General features: G+C 52.0%; 1 protein-coding gene across 1 annotated transcript in view; it reads left to right on the plus strand.

Annotated features, from left to right (window-relative positions):
- VIL1 (villin 1) overlaps positions 1-21,664 on the plus strand; it is a 32,283-nt gene that overhangs the window by 2,885 nt on the left and 7,734 nt on the right. Inside the window, exons 2-19 of the mRNA XM_023221102.3 lie at positions 1,574-1,659; positions 2,076-2,150; positions 3,400-3,596; positions 5,458-5,566; positions 5,720-5,830; positions 6,804-7,006; positions 7,116-7,194; positions 7,369-7,467; positions 8,237-8,390; positions 9,365-9,465; positions 9,555-9,692; positions 10,300-10,458; positions 13,365-13,544; positions 14,121-14,266; positions 15,309-15,453; positions 15,952-16,140; positions 17,755-17,823; positions 19,839-19,979. Of these exons, the coding sequence (XP_023076870.2) occupies positions 1,585-1,659; positions 2,076-2,150; positions 3,400-3,596; positions 5,458-5,566; positions 5,720-5,830; positions 6,804-7,006; positions 7,116-7,194; positions 7,369-7,467; positions 8,237-8,390; positions 9,365-9,465; positions 9,555-9,692; positions 10,300-10,458; positions 13,365-13,544; positions 14,121-14,266; positions 15,309-15,453; positions 15,952-16,140; positions 17,755-17,823; positions 19,839-19,979 (2,370 nt within the window). The 5' untranslated portion in view covers positions 1,574-1,584. The remainder of the gene's footprint in view (positions 1-1,573; positions 1,660-2,075; positions 2,151-3,399; positions 3,597-5,457; positions 5,567-5,719; positions 5,831-6,803; positions 7,007-7,115; positions 7,195-7,368; positions 7,468-8,236; positions 8,391-9,364; positions 9,466-9,554; positions 9,693-10,299; positions 10,459-13,364; positions 13,545-14,120; positions 14,267-15,308; positions 15,454-15,951; positions 16,141-17,754; positions 17,824-19,838; positions 19,980-21,664) is intronic.

Here is a 21,664-nt window from a genome sequence, read left to right on the forward strand (position 1 = left end):
AGATAGATAGATAGATAGATAGATAGATAGATAGATAGATAGATAGATAGATAGATAAAAGGAGGGGACAGAGACAAAGGTGATGATAGAAATGAAACAGAAAACGGTCTCCTCCTTTATACCCAGCTTGGTTCTGTTGGACCAGGAATCCTGGGAGCCCTGGGGACTTGGTGGGTTGAAAAATACCTGATGGAGGAGATCATAGTTGCCTGATGGAGAAGGCCATAGCCAACAGGCCATCAGATGGGACTCAAGCCCAAGGGGCTCCTACAGATACACAGCAAGCTGCTTATGATCAGCCAGAGGAGGCACTGATCAAGAGATTGGGCAGGGCCTTACCTCAAACTCTAGAATGCCAGGGAAGCAGCAGCCATCCCTCAGGGCTCAGAAAAGGGAGTTTTCTCTAAAGTACTAAAAGGCCAAGTCATTAAGAGGTGACTCAAAGTCAAGGTGCAAGGAGAGATTAGATAGTGAGATTTCAGGCTGTCAGTGAGTGGAGGCTTGACCTGTCGGCCACATGCCCTTTCATTCATTAATCAGTTCAAGGAGCATTCATGGAGGGCAGCTCCCTGCCAGGCTGGGTGATAGGCTCCATGGAGATCGGGGTGGCCTCTGGCCTGGTGAGGAGAAGCCTTAAAACTAGAGAGGAGAATAACTGGGCACAAGTGGCTGTCTGCCCTGGCTCATATCAGAATCACTGGAGAGTTTTAAAAGCACCCATGCTCCACCTCCCAAAAGGCAGAAAATAAAGCACCCATGCCCAGCCCCACCCTGGCCTAATTAAATCAGAATCCCCAGGGATGCTGCCAGAGCCTGGAGCATCAGCACGTTCAGAAGCTCCCCAGGTGAGGCTCATGAGCAGCTGCAGTGAACACAGCTACAGGTCCAAGCAGAAAGGGTTGGTCGGGCACAGTGGCTCACGCCTGTAATCCCAGCACTTTGGGAGGCTGTGGCAGGTGGATCACCTGAGGTCAGGAATTTGAGACCAGCCTGGCCAACATGGGGAAATCCCGTCTCTATTAAAAATACAAAATTAGCCAGGCATGGTGGCTCATGCCTGTAATCCCAGCTATGCAGGAGGCTGAGGCAGGAGAATCACTTGAACCTGGGAGGCAGAGGTTGCAGTGAGCTGAGATCATGATACTGCACTCCAGCCTGTGCGACAGAGTGGCACTCCATCTCAAATAGAAAAGAAAAGAAAAAAAAAAAAAAAAAGGAGAAAGGGCTGACGTGAAGAGAAAAGCTTGGGGAGGGGCGTTCCTTCCAGTTTAGCGGGCAGAGAGTGGTTCACAGTGGGAGGGTTCACTCTGTTCATCCATTCATTCATTCATCCATCCACCCCTCACTCCTTCCCTCCCCATCTCTTCCTTTATCGAGCAAAGTCACTGTGCTAGACACTGCGGATTTGGTACTAAACAAGCAGAAATGGTCACTGAGTGGGGAGTAACCCTCTATGCTCCTCCAGGCCCCTGAGCCTGCGACCTCCTGGCACTGTTGGGAGTTCTCTAGGGGCAGACTGGAAGGGCAGCATCCGAACTCAGGGTGCCCCTGCTCCCAATGCCTTCTCCCCTAGGCTCACTCACCATGACCAATCTGAGCGCCCAAGTCAAAGGCTCTCTCAACATCACCACCCCGGGGCTGCAGATATGGAGGATCGAGGTGAGGCCCTGTCTGGGCATGGGGGCCTCGCAGGCCTGGGGTGGAGGGAGGCAAGGCAGAGGCCTGGGATTTCTCTTAGTTTCCTCTGCTCCTGCCCTGCAGCCCCCGAGAGCTCAGCCCCTCACCTCCCGCATCATCCACACCCCGGCTGGTCTCCCTTTCCCTTTCTCCATTTTTCTCCCTCTGTCTCTCAACCTTCCTCTCCACCTCCTCTTCCTCACTCGCCCCTTCCTTTCCCACCATTGATTTTCCTTCTCCCGCCCCTCACACAGTTTCCTTCTCTCTTCCTTTTCTCTCCGTTCATTCCTGGGCCCGGCTCTTTTTTTCCGATGCCTCCTCCCCTCAGCCCTCCTCCTCCCCGGCCTAGGGGTCCTGGTGGTCCAGGGCAGCCCCTCTGACCCCTTTTCTCTCCTTAGGCCATGCAGATGGTGCCTGTTCCTTCCAGCACCTTTGGGAGCTTCTTCGATGGTGACTGCTACATCATCCTGGCTGTGAGTCAGGGGCAGAGGAGGAGGCTGAGCAGAGAGCAAAACCCACTGTAGTGTCAGGGAGGAAACAGGCTGGGGACCCTGGGGAGAGCTGGCCTGGCTTCACCCCAAGACAGAATTTACTGGGTATGCCCAAGTGCCCAACCTTGTGGTGGCTTTACAGAGGTCAAAGGCTCTTGCTGCCCTTGATCCACTGAGCTCCCAGCTAAGGCCAATTTCTGTGGATTCACATTCTTGGGGAAACTTCTGCATTGTTGCCATATCACCCTAACTTGAGTCCACATTTCCAAAATCCATAGTCATCTTCCTTCTTTAAAATTTTTTTCAGATGGAGTCTCGCTCTGTTGCCCAGGTTGGAGGAGTGCAGTGGCACGACCTTGCCTCACTGCAACCTCCACTTCCCAGATTCAAGAGATTCTCCTGCCTTAGCCTTGAGAGTAGCTTGGAATACAGGCATGTGCCACCACAATCAGCTAATTTTTTTTGTATTTTTTAGTAGAGACGGGGTTTCACCATGTTGGTTAGGCTGGTCTGGAACTCCTGACCTCAGGTGATCCACCTGCCTCCGCCTCCCAAAATACTGGGATTACAGGCATGAGCCACCATGCCCAGCCTCGTAGTCATCTTCATATCACCTTGATTTTCACCACATCCTGGTACCACCTGTACTATTAAGACATTTGTATTTTTTTCTTTATATTGACTCATTTAAAATTTTTATTTTATGTATTTATTATTATTATTTTTTGAGATAGTCTCGCTCTGTCGCCCAGGCTGGAGTGCAGTGGCACGATCTTGGTTCACTGCAACCTCTGCCTCCTGGGTTCAAGTGATTCTCGTGTCTCAGCCTCCCGAGTAGCTGGGGTTACAGGCACCCACCACCCCACCTGGCTAATTTTTATATTTTTAGTAAAGACAGCGTTTTGCCATGTTGACCAGGCTGGTCTTGAACTCCTGGTGATTCTCCCGCCTTGACCTCCCAAAGTGCTGGGATTACAGGTGTGAGCCACTGTGCCTGGCATAAGCAAGTTGTTTCTGAGGTGAGGCAAGTGAGGCCTGGAGAGAAGCCATGTCTCGGAGAGTCAGTGGTAGAGCTGGGCCATGACTCAGGGCCCCTAATCACTAGCCTAGTGCACTTGCCCTGTGCCACGCTCCCCCATGGTCCTGGACGGCACGTGTGTGGGAGGTCACACAGAGTGGGAGGGGCTGTGGGAGCCCAGGGTCTCAGGTACACTGGACACCTTTTCCCTAGATCCACAAGACAGCCAGCAACCTGTCCTATGACATCCACTACTGGATTGGCCAGGACTCATCCCTGGATGAGCAGGGGGCAGCTGCCATCTACACCACACAGATGGATGACTTCCTGAAGGGCCGGGCTGTGCAGCACCGCGAGGTCCAGGGCAACGAGAGCGAGGCCTTCCGAGGCTACTTCAAGCAAGGCCTTGTGTAGGGAGGGCGGGTTGCAGGCTGAGGGAATGAGGATGAGTGGTAGGGATGGAGAGGTTGGGGCTGAACTGAAGAGGCAGGGACACCCAGACCTGTTCGGGTCTAGGAAGAACACTCGGAGCAGGGGGAGGTGACCTGGGATGGGGAAGGGACCCTGGAACTGTGGGGGGAGGCACGAGGGGGACCCTCATGAGTTTTTGGCGATTGTTCTTCACTTTTCCACTCCCCAACTCTTATTTCTGCCACTGCTCTGTCCTTGGTCTGGAGGCTGTTCTGAAATTCTGTAACTCTTGTGAATCTCTGTAAATCAGCTCCTACTTGAATGTCCTGGAGAGCTCAGTGCCTAATCGCCCAACTCTGGCCAACAGACAAATGGCTGCTCCCCTATCTCTAATGCAGGCCTACCACACTAAAAACCAAGACTGCCAGCTTTTCTTTTTCTTCCTTTTTTTTTTCGAGATGGAGTCTTGCTTTATTGCCCAGGCTGGAGTACAGTGGCACAGTGGCAAAGTCTTGGCTCACTGCAACCTCCGCCTCCTGGGCTCAAGCAATTCTCGTGCCTCAGCCTCCCCAGTAGCTGGGATTACAGGCGCACACCACCAGGCCTGGCTAATTTTTGTATTTTTAGTAGAGACAGGGTTTCACCATAGACAGGCTGATCTCGAACTCCTGACCTCAAGTGATCCATCTGCCTTGGCCTCTTTGGCCAAAGTGCTGGGATTATAGGTGAGAGCCACTGCGCCCAGCCCCACCTTAGCCTCTTGAGTAACTGGGACCACAGGCCTGAGCCACCACGCCCCGCTAATCTTTTAATATATATATTTTGTAGAGATGAAGGTCTTGCTCTGTTGCCCAGGCTGGTCTCAAACTCCTGGGATCAAGTGATTCTCCCACCTCAGCCTCCTAAAGTCCTGGGATTACAGGCATGAGCTACCACTCCCAGACCATACTGCTGGCTTTTCTGTACAAGTTGAAGTTCTAGCTTAGCTTTCCCCAGGAAAACACACACTCTGGAGCTGAGTTGTTACTGACCTGTAGGACAGGCCGGGGGCTCTCTAATTAGCCACAGTTCCCGTTCTTCTTTTTTGTCTTGCTCTTTTCTTCCCACGCTACAGCAGTAGTCCACTCCCGTGGGCACTGGAGTGGCACCTCTCCCTTCTTGTTTTTTCTTCCACTTTGATCCCCTGTCCTCAGGATTCTGTCCCTATTTATTAATACATTTCCTTTTTTTTTTTTTTTTTTTTGAGATGGAGTCTCACTCTGTCGCCTAGGCTGGAGTGCAGTGGCGTGATCTTGGCTCACTGCAAACCTCCGTCCCCGGGGTTCAAGCGATTCTTCTTCCTCAGCCTCCCGAGTAGTTGTGATTACAGGCACCCGCCACCATGCCCAGCTAACTTGTATTTTTAGTAGAGACAGGGTTTCACCATGTTGGCCAGGCTGGTCTGAAACTCCTGACCTCAAATGATCTGCCCACTTCAGCCTCCCAAAGTGCTGGGATTATAGGCAGGAGTCACCGCACCCGGCCTATTAATACATTTCCTACTCTTCATATATCATGACCCTTCTTTGCAGGCCTCTCCACAGGGCAGGGACTAGGGCGAGATGACTGAAGATCTAGGGTGCAGACTTTAAGGTTGCTCTGACTGTCAGGGTGGTTCAAGGGCATGCCACAGGCCGACCTTGCACTTTCAGGACCCGACAGTGAGTGACTCCCTAAAGTTTGCATCCTCAGCACCTCATTCACCTCGTCTACTCCCAGCTTGGCCCTCAGGTGACCCCAGCGTGGCAGCCAGGACCTGGGAGAACAGGGGCCAGGCACACCTCCCAGCCCACTCCCCTGGGTCTGCTCACCTCTCCTCAGGATCCGGAAAGGAGGCGTGGCTTCTGGCATGAAGCAGGTGGAGACCAACTCCTATGATGTCCGGAGGCTGCTGCATGTCAAGGGCAAGAGGAACGTGGTAGCTGCAGAGGTAGGCGGGCCCCACTGGAACATCGGCCAGGGCTGTGAGGCCCAGGGTGGAGGGCAGGGGCTGGGGAGGGGTGAGGGGCAAGGAGGGGTGGCCAAGATGATGGATGATAGGTGAGCTCTGAGTGGGGTCTGCACTTCCCCCATGGCTCCCTAGGTAGAGATGTCCTGGAAGAGTTTCAACCGAGGGGATGTTTTCCTCCTGGACCTCGGGAAGCTTATCATCCAGTGGAATGGACCTGAAAGTAACCACATGGAGAGACTCAAGGTAAACCTTCCCATGCACCACACCTCCCTCTCAAATCCTCGACTGCCCCCACCTGCTCCTTTCCCCAGGCCTCACCCCACTGACTACTGGGGACAGTGTGTTTTAAGGTGGATCACTCTCCATGTGTTTGGGGCAGGTGTGCATGTTGGAGTTTGTGTGTGAGAACTTGTGGTCAATCCACTCAGATAGAATGAGTCTCTACAGTGTGGCAGAGCCTGTGCCAAGCCTTGGTGATCCAGTGGTGAATGAAATGGGCATGGGCATATGTGTGTTTATACTCACAGCACATTGACGCTGTGTGTGCACTGTGAGACTGCAAGCATGTTTGGAGGCAAAGATATCTTTTTTTTTTTTTTGAGATGCAGTTTTGCTCTTTTTGCCCAGGCTGGAGTGCAATGGCATGATCTCGGCTCACTGAAACCTCCACCTTCTGGGTTCAAGTGATTCTCCTGCCTCAGCCTCCTGAGTAGCTAGGATTACAGGTGTGCACTACCATGCCTGGCTAATTTTTTTGTATTTTTAGTAGAGACGGGGTTTCACCATGGCCAGGCTGGTCTTGAACTCCTGACCTCGGGTGATCCATCCGCTTCGGCCTCCCAGAGTTTTGGGATTACAGGTGTGAGCCACCGCACCCGGCGAAAGAGATTGAGTACTGTGATCCTTGGGGCTCAGCTGTTGTCTGGAACTGTGAAGTCTAAGCACACATTTCCCACACTGTCAGAACAGAAAGCCCAGCAAGCCCACTTAAGCACCTTCCCGACGGTGGGGAAACCTGCTTTCCCAGCTGCCTTCTCCCTGGTTTCCTTATATGCCTTAAAAGCTTGACCCCTCCGACAGGGAAAAGCAGGGCAGGGGTCTCAACCCCCGTGGCTGCTGCTGTAGGTGGTCTGGGCTTGCCTGGCAGGGTGTGGAGTGGCAGACACTGCCTTGTTCCCCCACTACTCCCGATGGGTCACCAGGGGCCTTCCTGCAGGGCATGACTCTGGCCAAGGAGATCCGAGACCAGGAGCGGGGAGGGCGCACCTATGTAGGCGTGGTGGACGGAGAGAATGAATCGGCATCCCCGAAGCTGATGGAGGTGATGAACCATGTGCTGGGCAAGCGCAGGGAGCTGAAGGCAGCTGTGCCCGACACGGTGGTGGAGCCGGCACTCAAGGCTGCACTCAAACTGTACCAGTGAGTGCCCAGTGGGGTCTTCCTGGGTGCTGGGGACTCCCTGGGAGCAGGTGCCCTGGCTGAGGGGCTTGGGGCCCCTCCCCATCTATGCCTTGCTTCTGTCCTGCAGTGTGTCTGATGCTGAGGGGAATCTGGTGGTGAGGGAAGTCGCCACGCGGCCGCTGACGCAGGACCTGCTCAGTCACGAGGTGAGAGGGTCTGGAGACCCCCCAGCCCACTGCAGCCTGGCCCCTTCTCCCTCAAGCCAGAAAAATTCCAGGGAGCTTGGGGTGGGCATGGGAGGGAGAGACTCTTTTTGTGTGTGAGGCTGTCCCAGTCCAGCACTTCCAGCTCCATCAGACTCTTACCTCTCCCAACTCTAGGACTGTTATATCCTGGACCAGGGGGGCCTGAAGATCTACGTATGGAAGGGGAAGAAAGCCAATGAGCAGGAGAAGAAGGGAGCCATGAGCCATGCGCTGGTAGGGGTGGGGATCCAGGAGGAGGGCAGAGTGATGGGAGAGAGCAGATAGCTGCATGGGGTGGGCAGGCAGGCTCAGACCAGGGCATAGCGCCAGGCAGAGGCAGGGAAGGCTGGGAACGGCAGGATGAGGGCTTGGCATGGCCCAGTGGGAGGGGCCTGAGGGGCCATTCTGTAGTCATCTTGGGGGGATCTCTGCACACCAGGGAGTCAACCACCAGGCAACCCTGGAGCCACCTCAAGATATGGGCTCTCACCTCTCTGCACCTGAGCTGAGTTTAGAGAAGGGAAGGAGAAATGGAAGGAGGCTGGCTTCCTACAGAAGGGGATTGGGTCAGCTCAGACCAGGACCAAGTCAGAGTTTGGGGTCATTGCTGGGGCTGGAGTCATAACCCTAACTGGCTTGAGGCCAGTGCCAGTGTTGGATTGGGGACTGGGCATTAGGATTAGCATTGAGGTAGGGTCACCTTAGGAGTTAGATTTGGCTTTGGGATAGGGGTCAGAGTTGTGTTTGGGTATTAGATTTGAGGTTGAGGTCAGAGTGAGTCTTGAGGCCAGTGTTAGGTTTCAGGCAGTATCAGATTTGACCTTGATGCTGGGGGTCAGAGTAGGGTTAGGTTGGGGATTAGCATTGGGATTGGGTTTGGGTTCAGTTTTGATGCCAGGGGTAGATCTGATGGTGGATCTGGTTAGGTTAGAGCCAGGTTTTGGCTTGCATTGGGAGTGGGGACTAGGGGAGGGGCATAGCTTTCAGCCCTTTCTCTTCCCAGAACTTCATCAAAGCCAAGCAGTACCCACCAAGCACACAGGTGGAGGTGCAGAATGATGGGGCTGAGTCGGCCGTCTTTCAGCAGCTATTCCAGAAGTGGACAGTGTCCAACCGGACTTCAGGCCTGGGCAAAACCCACACTGTGGGCTCCGTGGGTGAGGGCCAGTCACGGGGCAGTGAGGGAGCTAGGATCCAGGAGCTGGGCCAGGAGAGCCACTTGGTCCATCACCCACCCTCCTTCCCTGACATGCGTCTTCCACGAAGACTTTTACATCGGCTCTGGGCTTATTCTAGCGGGTGGGGACATGGACAAACTCTAGTTGTCACAAAAAGGGAGCCGAGAGGGCTGGGCATGGTGGCACATGCCTGTAATCCCAGCACTTTGGATGGCTGAGGCGGGTGGACCACCTGAGGTCAGGAGTTCGAGACTAGCCTAACATGGTGAAACCCTGTCTGTACTGAAAAAAAAAAAATTAGCCAAGCATGGTGGTGCGTGCCTGTAACCCCAGCTACTCAGGAGGCTGAGGCAGGAGAATCGCTTGAATTTGGGAGGTGGAGGTTGCAGTGAACCAAGATTGTGCCATTGCACTCCAGCCTGGGCAACAAGAGTGAAACTCCGTCTCAAAAAAAAAAAAAAGGGAGCTGAGAGTGATGTGATGTTTCATTTGGGAAGGGGTTGAGCCTTCCTGGAAACCAAACAGCTCAGTCTCTTACCCGCCAGTATTTGCTGAGGGCAAGCTTGGTGCCCGGCACCTAGGAGAGAAGAAATAATAGTGACAGCCTCCATCATTGCAGAGCTCCCTATTGAGCTGGGAGACAAGGTCAAGGCTTGAAGTCTGAATGCTGCAGGGGTCAGGATGTATATCAACAAAGCTAAAGCCTTGCTCTTATGCCTCTCTTGGCTCCCTGGGAGGCACTGGTGAAGCAGGAATTTTAGAGGGAGGGAGCTACGGTTCTCTACTATAGCTCTGCCACATTCTGTGCAACCAGGTAAGCTACTGAATCTCTCTTGCTTCGGTTTCTTCATCTGAAAATGGGTCTAAGAATTGTAGCCACCATTCAGGGCTGTTGTGAGGACCTGGGGGGCCTCAGCTGGTGACAATTGGTGTCATGATTTCCCCCACTCTAGCCAAAGTGGAACAGGTGAAGTTTGATGCCACATCCATGCATGTCAAGCCTCAGGTGGCAGCCCAGCAGAAGATGGTAGATGATGGGAGTGGGGAAGTGCAGGTATGTGAGGGCAGAGAGGCCCGTGTTGGGTGGAGCAGGGATGGTGGAACCTGTTCCTGGACCTCACCCTGGCCTGATACTGTCCCTAGGTGTGGCGCATTGAGAACCTAGAACTGGTACCTGTGGATTCCAAGTGGCTAGGCCACTTCTATGGGGGTGACTGCTACCTGCTGCTCTACACCTACCTCATCGGAAACAAGCAGCACTACCTGCTCTACATCTGGCAGGTCAGGTCCCGCCACATCCCACCCAGAGCATAGCCGGCTTAGCTCCACCTTGTACATACTCCTGCTAAGTGGCCATCACCCTTGGGTTGAATACCTCTGGGGATGGGGATCTCACCGCTTCAAGAAGGACTGCTTTGGCTATGAAGTCCTGCTAGTACCCCCATTCACAGCGCTTTTCCTTTTGGTTCTGAGTCTCCCTTCCAATTTTCATTGCCTTCTGCACATTCTTATCACTTGCTCTGCCCTTGGGTTTTTGTGTCTAGATGTGAGGGAGCAGGCAGTGTGTCTAGGAGTGAGTGGTGTGGTGCCTGTGATGCTTCCCTGAAGAAGGAGCAGTAAGGAAAGGAGGAGGTTTGGGGTTAAGGCTGGGGTTGCAGGTAGGTCAGGGCTGGGCTGGGTCTGCAAAAGAATTAGGTTTGAGGTTGAGATCAGAACTGAGGTCTGGGTCAGATTGGGGTTTTGGCTGTTTCACAGTGGAGTTTGGTGGGGAAGAAAATTGGGTTTAGGACCAGGTCAGCCTTGGGGATGGAGTTGTTGCTGAGGCTGAGGATGGGGTCAGAATTGGGGGCTGACCCTATCCCATTCACTCCCTCCTGCTCATCCCCAGGGCAGCCAGGCCAGCCAAGATGAAATTACAGCATCAGCTTATCAAGCCGTCATCCTGGACCAGAAGTACAATGGTGAACCAGTCCAGATCCGGGTCCCAATGGGCAAGGAGCCGCCTCATCTTATGTCCATCTTCAAGGGACGCATGGTGGTATACCAGGTGTGGCTGCTGAACTGAGGTGCCTGGCAGTACCCACTGTGGCAAGACAGGCATCCAGGAGATGGGGAAGTGGATGGATGGTGGGAGCAGGGCTTAGGGTGAAGCCCATTCTTCATAGAAGACTACCCTGGAGGTTCTATCACCTATGTGGAACTGGTAATAGAAACAACCCATTTGGTTACTTTAGAAATACATGTAATTGGGCCGGGTATGGTGGCTCATGCCTGTAATCCCAGCACTTTGGAGTCTGAGGTGGGTAGATCACCTGAGGTCAGGAGTTCAAGACCAGCCTGGCCAACATGGTGAAACCCGTCTCTACAAAAACACAAAAAATTAGCCGGGCATGATGGTGGGTGCCTGTAATCTCAGGTACTCAGGAGGCTGAGGCAGAAGAATCTCTTGAACCTGGGAGGTGGAGGTTGCAGTGAGCTGAGATCGTGCCATTGCACTCCAGCCTGGGCAACAGAGTGAGACTCCATCTTTAAAAAAAAAAAGGCCAGGTGTGGTGGCTCACACCTGTAATCCCAGTACTTTGGGAGGCCGAAGTGGGTGGATCACCTGAGGTCAGTAGTTCAAGACCAGCCCGACCAACATGGCAAAACCCCATCTCTACTAAATACAAAAAGTAGCTGGGCATGGTGGTACATGCCTGTAATCCCAGCCACTTGGGAGGCTGAGGCAGGAGAGTTGCTTGAAACCAGGAGCCAGAGGTTGCAGTTAGCTGAGACTGTGCCACTGCACTCCAGCCTGGGCAACAAGAATGAAATTCCATCTCAAGAAAACAAAACAAAAACGTGTAATGCGCATTCACCATGTGTAAGTACTGCCTGCCCTCTACACCCCAACTCCTTGAATCCTTTACATAAAAAAGGAAGATATTTTGGCTAGATTTGCTTAAATGATGCACCTGTGCAAACTGCATTGGTGCCTTCCAACATAATGAAACGGACATCTCATGCAATCATTTAAGCAATAATCTGCCTTTTGAGTGCCTTAAACATACAGTCCTTTGCAATTCCCCAAGCAAGGAGAAGAATGGCATGCTAATACAGTTCACCATCTTGTTGGGAGAGGACAGACATTTTAGCAGTGAACCAACAGTCTAAGGAACCATGTAGTTAAATGCAAGAAGTAGGCCAGGCACGGTGGCTCACGCCTGTAATCCCAACACTTTGGGAGGCTGAGGCGGGCGGATCACGAGGTCAGGAGTTTGAGACCAGCCTGACCAATAGGGCGAAACCCTGTCTCTACTAAAAATACAAAAATTAGCTGGGCGTGGTGGCATGGACCTGTAGTCCCAGCTACTTGGGAGGCTGAGGCAGAAGAATCACTTGAACCTGGGAGGCAGAGGTTGCAGTGAGCCGAGACTGCGCCACTGCACTCCAGCCTGGGCAACAGAGTGAGACTCCATCTCAAAAAAAAAAAAAAAAAAGAAATGCCAGAAGTAAAAGTTGAGTCAAAAGAGGAGCTGGAGTACAATAATCTGGGAATATCATAGAGTTTATGGGCAGGAGGGGATTTAGAGGACACATTTGTCTTGACATTTGGGTCAGAGTTGAAGAGTTTAGCAGAGGTAAAATGAGGGCATGCAATGCAGGGGGCACAGCAAGGACAAAGGCTCGGGGGAGAGGCTCTGTAGGGAACATCAGAAGCCTGGTGGAACTGGCCGGGCATGGTTCACGCCTGTAATCCCGCACTTTGGGAGGCAGAGGCGAGTGGATCACCTGAGGTCAGGAGTTCAAGACCAGCCTGGCCAACGTGGTGAAACCCTGTCTCTACTAAAAATACAAAGATTAGCTGAACGTGGTGGTGTGTGCCTGTAATCCCAGCTACTGGGGAGGCTGGGGCAGGAGAATCGCTTGAATCTGGGAGGCAGTGAGTCAGGATCACACCACTGCACTCCAGCCTGGGCAACAGAGCCAGACTCAGTCTCAAGAAAAAAATAAATAAAGAAAAGGCGGCTGGGCGCGGTGGCTCAAGCCTGTAATCCCAGCACTTTGGGAGGCCGAGACGGGCGGATCACGAGGTCAGGAGATCGAGACCATCCTGGCTAACACAGTGAAACCCCGTCTTTACTAAAAATACAAAAACTAGCCGGGTGAGGTGGCGGGCGCCTGTAGTCCCAGCTGCTCGGGAGGCTGAGGCAGGAGAATGGTGTAAACCCAGGAGGCGGAGCTTGCAGTGAGCTGAGATCCGGCCACTGCACTCCAGTCAGGGCAACAGAGCGAGACTCTGCCTCAAAAAAAAAAAAAAAAAGAAAGAAAGAAAAAAGAAAAGGCTAGGCGCTGTGGCTCACGTCTGTAATCCCAGCACTTTGGGAGGCCGAGGTGGGCGGATCACCTGAGGTCGTGAGTTCCAGACCAGCCTGACCAACATGGAGAAACCCCGTCTCTACTAAAAATACAAAAATTAGCCGGGCATAGTGGTGCATGCCTGTAGTCCCACCTACTTGGGAGGCTGAGGCAGAATTGCTTGAACCCAGGAGGCGAAGGGTGCAGTGAGTTGAGATAGTGCCATTGCACTCCAGCCTGGGCAACAAGAGCAAAACTCCGTCTCAAAAAAATAAAGAAGCCCGGCAGAGCTACGCTGGAGGGTTTGATGGCAGCAGTGTCTGCAAAGGCAGTTTGCATCTTTGTCATGTGGGGCCTTCAAAGGTAAAGTTCAGGAGCTGGGTTTTAGGCTATAAGCAACGGGGAGTCACTGAATGTTTTTGAGCAGAGAAGCGCCATGATGCAAACAATGTTTTAGAAAGACCTCGTGACAGAGCATCAGAGGAGCTGCAGGGGCAAGCCGCCCCGCCCTACCCTGTCCCTCTCTGGTTCTCTTTGTGCCCCTCTGTTCCTTCATCATCTTCTTTACTATGTGACTCCTGACTCTCTCTCCCTGCCTTCTCCCCTCACCTGCAGGGAGGCACCTCCCGAGCTAACAACTTGGAGCCTGAGCCCTCCACACGACTGTTCCGGGTCCACGGAACGGGCGCCAACAACACAAAGGCCTTTGAGGTCCCAGCGCGGGCTAATTTCCTCAATTCCAATGATGTCTTTGTCCTCAAGACCCAGTCCTGCTGCTACCTATGGTGTGGGAAGGTGTGTTCAGGGCCTAGAGGTCTCCCCATCCCCAAGTGGGTCCTGGGAGTCCCCCAGTTTCACAGCAGCCCCTAGGTGAGGGCAGGAACCCCTGGCCACTAAGCTGTGCCTGCTCGGTTCTCAGCCACCTCTGGAGCCCAGTCTCTCCCTCCTCAGTAGCTCTGGGTCTATCTTTCTGCCTCGTCAATGACCATCCTCAGATTCTCTGCCTCTCTGAGTCAGTCTCTCTTGTTCTGTTTCTCTGGCCACCTCCATCTGTCCCTGTGCTGGTCTGTCTTTATGTCTTGGGCTCTCTCTCACTATCCTGAGCCTGTCACTGCCTCTCCTTTGATCTCTGTAAGAAGAATGCATAGCCTCTTGGAGTCCCTCTCGACCCTTGAAAATACTCTCTAGTTTCTTCTATTCTTTGGAGTGTCAAGGACAGAGGAGAGCATGTAATTGTCCTTGTGTGGCCTGTATACACAGGGTCCTGACCCAGGAGAGCCCTCTTAGACCCTGGAACTCTGGGTAGTGAATGTGGTGGGAGGGTGGAGGTAGGGGTGGTACTAGAAATTGGCCAACCCTTTTTTTTCCTAGGGCTGTAGCGGAGACGAGCGGGAGATGGCCAAGATGGTTGCTGACACCATCTCCCGGACGGAGAAGCAAGTGGTGGTGGAAGGGCAGGAGCCAGCCAACTTCTGGATGGCCCTGGGCGGGAAGGCTCCCTATGCCAACACCAAGAGGTAACTCTCAGGTCCCTCTGCCTCCAGGTTACCAAGGTGGGGGAGCCTCCCAGCATCTCCATCCCCACACCCAGAACCTACAGCAGGCATGGACTAAGGACACTGTGTGTCAGGCCCTGTGCCAGGCCCCCAGGGATACAAGATGAATCAAAGGCAGCCCATGCCCTTGGAGCCTCTTGGTCAGGGGCTGTGTCTGTGCTGCTCACTATAGTATGCCTGGGACCTGATGGGGTGTTTCCTTGGCAAAGGGAATTCCTGGCCATAGGAGGCAGCTCAAAGCGAGGGGCAGTGCTAGAGGTTTGCCTTTCAGTAAGAAGATGCCAGAGGCCAGCCTGCCTTTAGGACCTGACACAGGCCTGGGATGCTGAGGGGCACCAGCCACAAGCCTTCTTTCAAATGGTTTGGTTTTGTTTTTGTGACGGAGTCTTGTTCTGTCACCCAGGCTGGAATGCAGTGGCGCAATCTCGGCTCACTGCAGCCTCTGCCTCCGCCTCCCAGGTTCCAGCAATTCTCCTGCTGCAGCCTCCTGGGTAGCTGGGATTACAGGCACCTGCCAACATGCCTGGCCAATTTTTGTATTTTAGTAGAGGCAGGGTTTCACCATGTTGGCCAGGCTGGTCTCAAACTCCTGACCTCAGGTGATCCACCTGCCACAACCTCCCAAAGTGCTAGGATTACAGGTGTGGGCCACTGTGCCTGGCTCAAATGGCTTTTCTAGAGAATATCCATGATCCACTAGTCCCTAGTTCAAAAGCAAAAGGGCATGTACTGTAGTAGCAGCAGGAGGGATGGAGGGAAGATATCAGGAAGAACTTCCTAACAAGGCTCTGCAAAAGCCACTGGAATGCATGTCCAGAAAGCAGTGACAATTTCTCCCTCAGAGCACTCTTGGAATTAGAGGGGACCCTTTTATCAATCAGAAGACAGAGCATTTTGCTGGAGATGACCTTTCCATGCCAGAGTCCCTTCCTCAGAGTTCTGTCCTCAATCTCCTTTTGCCACACCTTCCTTCTGCCAGTACAATCTTCTCTCCATCCTGCAGACTACAGGAAGAAAACCTGGTCATCACCCCCCGGCTCTTTGAATGTTCCAACCAGACTGGGCGCTTCCTGGCCACAGAGATCCCTGACTTCAGTCAGGATGACTTGGAAGAGGATGACGTGTTCCTACTAGATGTCTGGGACCAGGTAGGACCAAGGGCCTGGGGAACCCTCTTTCCAGGCACCTCAATCCCCAGGGCCAAGAAAGAGTGGCTTTAAGGTTAGGTAAGTGTCAACATTTTCTTAGTCCTCACATAATTTCTCCCTGGAAATGGTATGAACACCAGAAGTGTAAGAAAGAAGGAAGGTGGGGAGTAACGTGCTCAAGAGAGGCTGCAGGGAAGAGCATATTCTCTCCCAAAGTCCTATTTATTTCACATGAGAGCAGGAGTGTTTTTGATAATCCTGGGCTTTGGACAGTCTGGGAGACACACATTTGCAGAATATCCAAGTACAAGGCATCTGTCCAACCTCCTAATTTCGCAGATACAAATTCAAGGCCAGATAGTGCCTGCCCTAGGTCATTTGGCTGGTAGTGATAGAGACAGGGTCAAAGTCAGGGCTTCACTGCTGGACAACTGAGGCAGAGCCCTGTGGGCCAGGGAGGACAGGAAGGATGGACTGATCTCCTGGATTTCTCAATAGGTCTTCTTCTGGATTGGGAAACACGCCAATGAGGAGGAGAAGAAGGCTGCAGCCATCAGCGCGCAGGAATATCTCAAGACCCATCCCAGCGGGCGTGACCCCGAGACCCCCATCATTGTGGTGAAGCAGGGATACGAGCCCCCCACCTTCACAGGCTGGTTCCTGGCTTGGGATCCCTTTAAGTGGAGTGTGAGTGGCCTCATCCCAGCATGACCTTCTCTAGCCCTGCCTGGAGATCAGTGCCGATTCCTGCAGGCCATTCTGTCTCTTTGGGATATATGACCTGCTGATTTAGAAAGGGGCTAGAAGAGGCTTAGAATAGAAAGTAAGGCTGCACTAAGGCCATTAGGCCTCCTGGTGAGAGGGAAGAAGTCTATCAAAAATCAAGGCTAATTATAGTGCCTTGTTTGCACACTACTTTTAGAGCAAAGCTGCTGGATAGTATAGGTAAGAAATGTACTGATTATTTAAATTAAACACAATTCAAAATTCAGTTTGTCACTAGCCACATGTGGCTGCCAGCTACTATGCCAGCTACAATGTTCTCATCATTGCAGCAACACGGTAGATCCTCCGTGCCAGCTGAAACATGCTGGTTCTAAAGAATTGACAAATGTCTTCCTGGTGCTAAATTCTTTTTTTTTTTGAGATGGAGTCTCGCTCTGTCACCCAGGCTGGGGTGCACCAGATCTCAGCTCACTGCAAGCTCCGCCTCCCGGGTTTACGCCATTCTCCTGCTTCAGCCTCCCGAGTAGCTGGGACTACAGGTGCCTGCCACCTCGCCCTGCTAGTTTTTTGTATTTTTTAGTAGAGATGGGGTTTCACCATGTTAGCCAGGATGGTCTCGATCTCCTGACCTCGTGATCCGCCTGTCTCGGCCTCCCAAAGTGCTGGGATTACAGGCTTGAGCCACCGCGCTCAGCCCTTGGTGCTAAATTCTAAGCAAAATGGGTCATGTATGTGGTCCTTACCTGAGGGATCGTGTGCCAAGCTCCCACGGTGCATTTCCTAAACTGGCCCCATATAGAAGCAAGGGGCAGATCCCCAGGATGGAACTCCAGCAAAGGTTTTCAGTAGGAAGAAGGCCAAGGTAGAGTGAAGCCTGGCCTGGTGGCTCTGGGTGCTCTAAATTGTCACAACACATGGGTTTAGGGAAGCAGAAAGCTTAATTTCCTTAAATCTGTTGGTTTGTTTTTTAAATTCTGCAGTTAGATGAGCTGATTTTAGTTTTTACTCAAGGCAGGGTTTTTGCAGTCCACTTTAGTTATCACCCTTCCCTCACCTCAAGTGTGTGCTGGCTTCTCTCTCAGCCTCATTCACTCATTCATTCATTCAGCATAAGTGTGCTCTAGGATATGGAGATGGGACTCCTCAGAGAGCCATAGTCCCTTCACTCCTCTGTCGCAGGGATCCCTTCTAGGATCTGGGGGGACCCCCGCCCATCCCCAGGAGCCCTACATTCCTCAAAGCCTACATAGCCTAGGCAGGGTTCTCCACACTGCCTGTGGTTCTTGCCCTGGCCCCTGCAGGTGGGAAAAGATCCTCCCCATCCCCAAGTCAGGCTGAACTGGGACAAATATAGCCTGCCCTGCCCTTTTCTGATCTGGCAGCCCCTCTGGTCCCAACTTCACCATCTAATCTCCTTTTTCAGGGACCCTCCTCCAGCCTCAGCCTGTGTATCCTCTTTCCTTTCTTACCACTAGGCCCCAGACCAGCCTTCTTTCCATTCCTGAGGAAAAATGGCTTCTCATCCATCTCCTCTGCTGAGATCCAGGTCTAATCTGTTATTTACTTTATATGCAGAACGCCAAATCCTATGAGGACCTGAAGGTGGAGCTTGGCAACTCTAGGGACTGGAGCCAGATCACTGCTGTGAGTCCGGGGCAGGGTGGCTGGGCCTTGCAGTGGCCAGCTGGTGGTCAGACCTGTGGGAGCCAAGAATGCTGCAGAGAAGACACCAGTGTCCTGTGCTTTCCCTCCTATTTCTCCCTACTTCTCATTCTTCTTGCTGTTTAACTCCAGTGCCTCTAGTGGTTTTGTTTCCTCAATTTCCTAGTGAAATGGTTCTCAATTTTTTTTTTTTGAGACACAGTTTCACTGTGCCTCCCAGGCTGGAGTGCAGTGGCAGGATCTCGGCTCACTGCAACCTCTACCTCCCGGGTTCAAGTGATTCTCATGCCTCAACCTCCCAAGTAGCTGGGATTACAGGTGTGTGCTGCCACGCCTGGCTAATTTTTGTATTTTTAGTAGAGACGAGGTTTCACCATGTTGGCCAGGCTGGTCTCAAACTCCTGACCTCAAGTGATCCCCCAGCCTCGGCCTCCCAAAGTGCTGGGATTGCAGGCATGAGCCACGACGCCCAGCCTGGTTCTCAGATTTTATCATGCATAGAAGTCTGGGAACTGGGGCAGGGAGTAAGGGGGAAGCATATTAAAATGCAGATTCCAAGGCCCCATTCCCAAATATTCTGGTTTATAGACTAAGAATTGGCACCTAGGAATCTGCATCTTTTAAATCTTATTTTAAAAAGGTAATTTCATGTAGTTAGTCCATGGACTACACTTTGAGAAATAATGCTGTCTCTACACACCATCACCCTTGGGGTCCCTTCTCTAGGTAGAATAACTACAACTCCTTTGGTCTTTCAGTGAGTTAACAGAAATGTATTTAGGCTGGGCGCAGTGGCTCACGCCTGTAATCTCAGCACTTTGGGAGGCCAAGGAGGGTGGATTGCTTGAGCCCAGGAGTTTGAGACTAGTCTTGGTAACATGGGGAAACCTCATCTTTACAAAAAATAAAAAACAGCCAGGAGTGGTGGTATGTGCCTGTGGTCCCAGCTACTCAGGAGGCTGAGGTGGGAGGTCGGTTTGAGCCCAGGAGGCAGAGGTTGCAGTGAGCTGAAATTGTGCCACTGCACTGCAGCCTGGGCAACAGAGTCAGACCCTGTCTCAAAAAAAAAACCCCTGCCCCCTCTACTGTCTCCCCACCCCCCCAGAAAAGAAATGTATTTAGCCTTTAGGCCTGGGACATGGGAATATGAAATCAAAACCTTTGCTTTGAGAAGTTCACAGGCTTACAAAGGGAACAAGACAGAGCTAACTCTGAGGAATGTGTCCAGAATTCAAGAGTAAGTTCACAAGCACACTGGGGTATAATCAACAGATGGTCAAAACTTGCGGCACTCACAAAACCTTTCTTGGTGGACTGACAGTACAGACTGGCACGTATAGATAGGTCAAGGTTAAGTGAATTTATAGATGACAATTTCACAAGAGATAAGAGAGACAGGGTCACAAATATCCAGGCTAGATCTCAAACTCTGGGGGAGGCCATGGGAAAGTTAATGAATCATAAAAGAAAAGAGTCATTTTCCACCAATGGACTTTGGTCAGAACAGACCACTAAGCTCTATGTTGTGTGTGTGTGTGTGTTTTTTTTTTTTTTTTTTTTTTTTGAGGAGTCTCTCTCTGTTGCCCAGGCTGGAGCGCAGTGGCGTGATCTCAGCTCACTGCAACCTCCACCTCCCAGGTTCAAATGATCCTCCTACTTCAGCCTCCTGAGTAGCTGGGATTACAGGCGCCCACCACCATGCCTGGCTAAGTTTTGTATTTTTAGTAGAGACGTGGTTTCACCATGTTAGGCAGGCTGGTCTTGAATTCCTGACCTCAAGTGATTCACCCACCTCAACCTCCCAAAGTGCTGGGATTACAGGCGTGAGCCACCACACCCGGCCTATGTTGTGTTCTTATGAGTGTATGTGTGGCAGGGTGGGGTGGGACATGGGAGGCTTCTTGGAAGGTGGTGCCCTAGAGACTTCACAGAGAAAGGCAGCCTGGGAGGTAGCCGCACACCAGCTAAGTAACCAGTGGTTTCCTTTTCTTTCCTAGGAGGTCACAAGCTCGAAAGTGGAGGTGTTCAATGCTAACAGCAACCTCAGTTCTGGGCCTCTGGCCATCTTCCCCCTGGAGCAGCTAGTGAACAAGCCTGTAGAGGAGCTCCCCGAGGGTGTGGATCCCAGCAGGAAGGAGGTAGGTCAGACCCTCAAAGGAGGACAAATAAGTCCATTTGTTGGACCACCATAGTTGACTCCCAGATTTGGCCCTACAGGTGACTAGGTGCTGGGGATGAACAACACAGATGGGATCCTGCCTTCATACCAGCTTATATCCCAGGAGGAGAGAGATCAGAGAAGCCTGGTTACACTATTACTTACTTTAAGGGTTAAGTGCCAGAAAGTGAAGTACAGGAGCTGTGAAGAGTATTACAAACAGGGCCGGGCGCAGTGACTCATGCCTGTAATCCCAGCACTTTGGGAGGCTGAGGCGGGTGGATCACCCGAGGTCAGGAGTTTCAGACCAGCCTGACCAATATGGTGAAACCCCATCTCTACTAAAACTATAACAATTAGCCAGGTATGGTGGTGTACACCTGTAATCCCAGCTACTTGAGAGGCTGAGTCATGAGAATTGCTTGAACCTGGGAGGTGGAGGTTGCAGTGAGCCAAGATCATGCCACTGCATTCCACCCTGGGCGACAAAGTGAGACTGTCTCAAAAAAAGAAAAAGAAAAAAAGGTATTACAAAGAGGAGCCTGATTTAGAGATTTCCTTCTGAAAGATAAACAGGAATTATTGAGGCAAAGTAAGTTAGTTCTGGAGAAGGGACAGCTAACATGAAGCCCAAAGGCAAGGAATAAAAATGGGGGCAAAACTGTAAGATAGCCAGAGTGGCTGTGGTGTGCAGAGCCAGGGAGGGAGGCAGGGCTGAACTGGCAGTGCCTTCTACCCCAAGTTGAAGATCGTATCATGTATCCTGGCAGTGAAGGGGAGTATCATTATCGTTGAAGCAGCAGAGTGACAGACTTACACTGGACTGGGCATGGTGGCTCATGCCTGTAATCCCAGCACTTTGAGAGGCCAAGGCATGCGAACCACCTGAGATCAGGTGTTCGAGACCAGCCTGGCCAACATGGCGAAACCCCAACTCTACTAAGATTACAAAAATAGCCGGGCGTGGTGTCTTGTGCCTATAATCCCAGGTATTTGGGATGCTGAGGCAGGAGAATCACTTGAACCCAAGAGGTGGAGGTTGCAGTGAGCCGAGATTTCACCATTGCACTCCAGCCTAGGCGACAAGAGTGAAATTCCGTTTCAAAAAACAAAACAAATAATAATAATAATTACAGCTGCTCATTGAACAAAAGCCTGGAAGGTGGCAAGAGCAGCCATAGGAACACCAGTTAGGAGAGACAGCATAGCTGCTCTCAGGCTGACAGGTAGGTGGGAACCTAGAATAGGTCATGGTGGAGGAGGTGGAGAGAAACATTTAGGAGGTAAAATCAACGATATTTGGTAATTACTGGATAAAGAGTATGAGAGAAGAGAAAATAGCATCGTTCTCCACGATAGAAAACTGGATCAGGCTGAGCTTAGTTTAGTGGTAGCTACATCCTTTGAGGTTTAGATACATGTTCAGCGGGCAGGCAATTCAGAGGAACACCAGGGCAGAGATATGAATTTAAGACTCATCAGCACATGGTCCATGTGGTAACTGTGGTTAGCACAGCAAGAAGAGCTTGTTCAGGCCGGGCGCGGTGGCTCAAGCCTGTAATCCCAGCACTTTGGGAGGCCGAGACGGGTGGATCACGAGGTCAGGAGATCGAGACCATCCTGGCTAACACGGTGAAACCCCGTCTCTACTAAAAAATACAAAAA

This window comes from Piliocolobus tephrosceles, chromosome 11 (genome assembly GCF_002776525.5).
Source record: "Piliocolobus tephrosceles isolate RC106 chromosome 11, ASM277652v3, whole genome shotgun sequence".
Classification (NCBI taxonomy): domain Eukaryota; kingdom Metazoa; phylum Chordata; class Mammalia; order Primates; family Cercopithecidae; genus Piliocolobus; species Piliocolobus tephrosceles.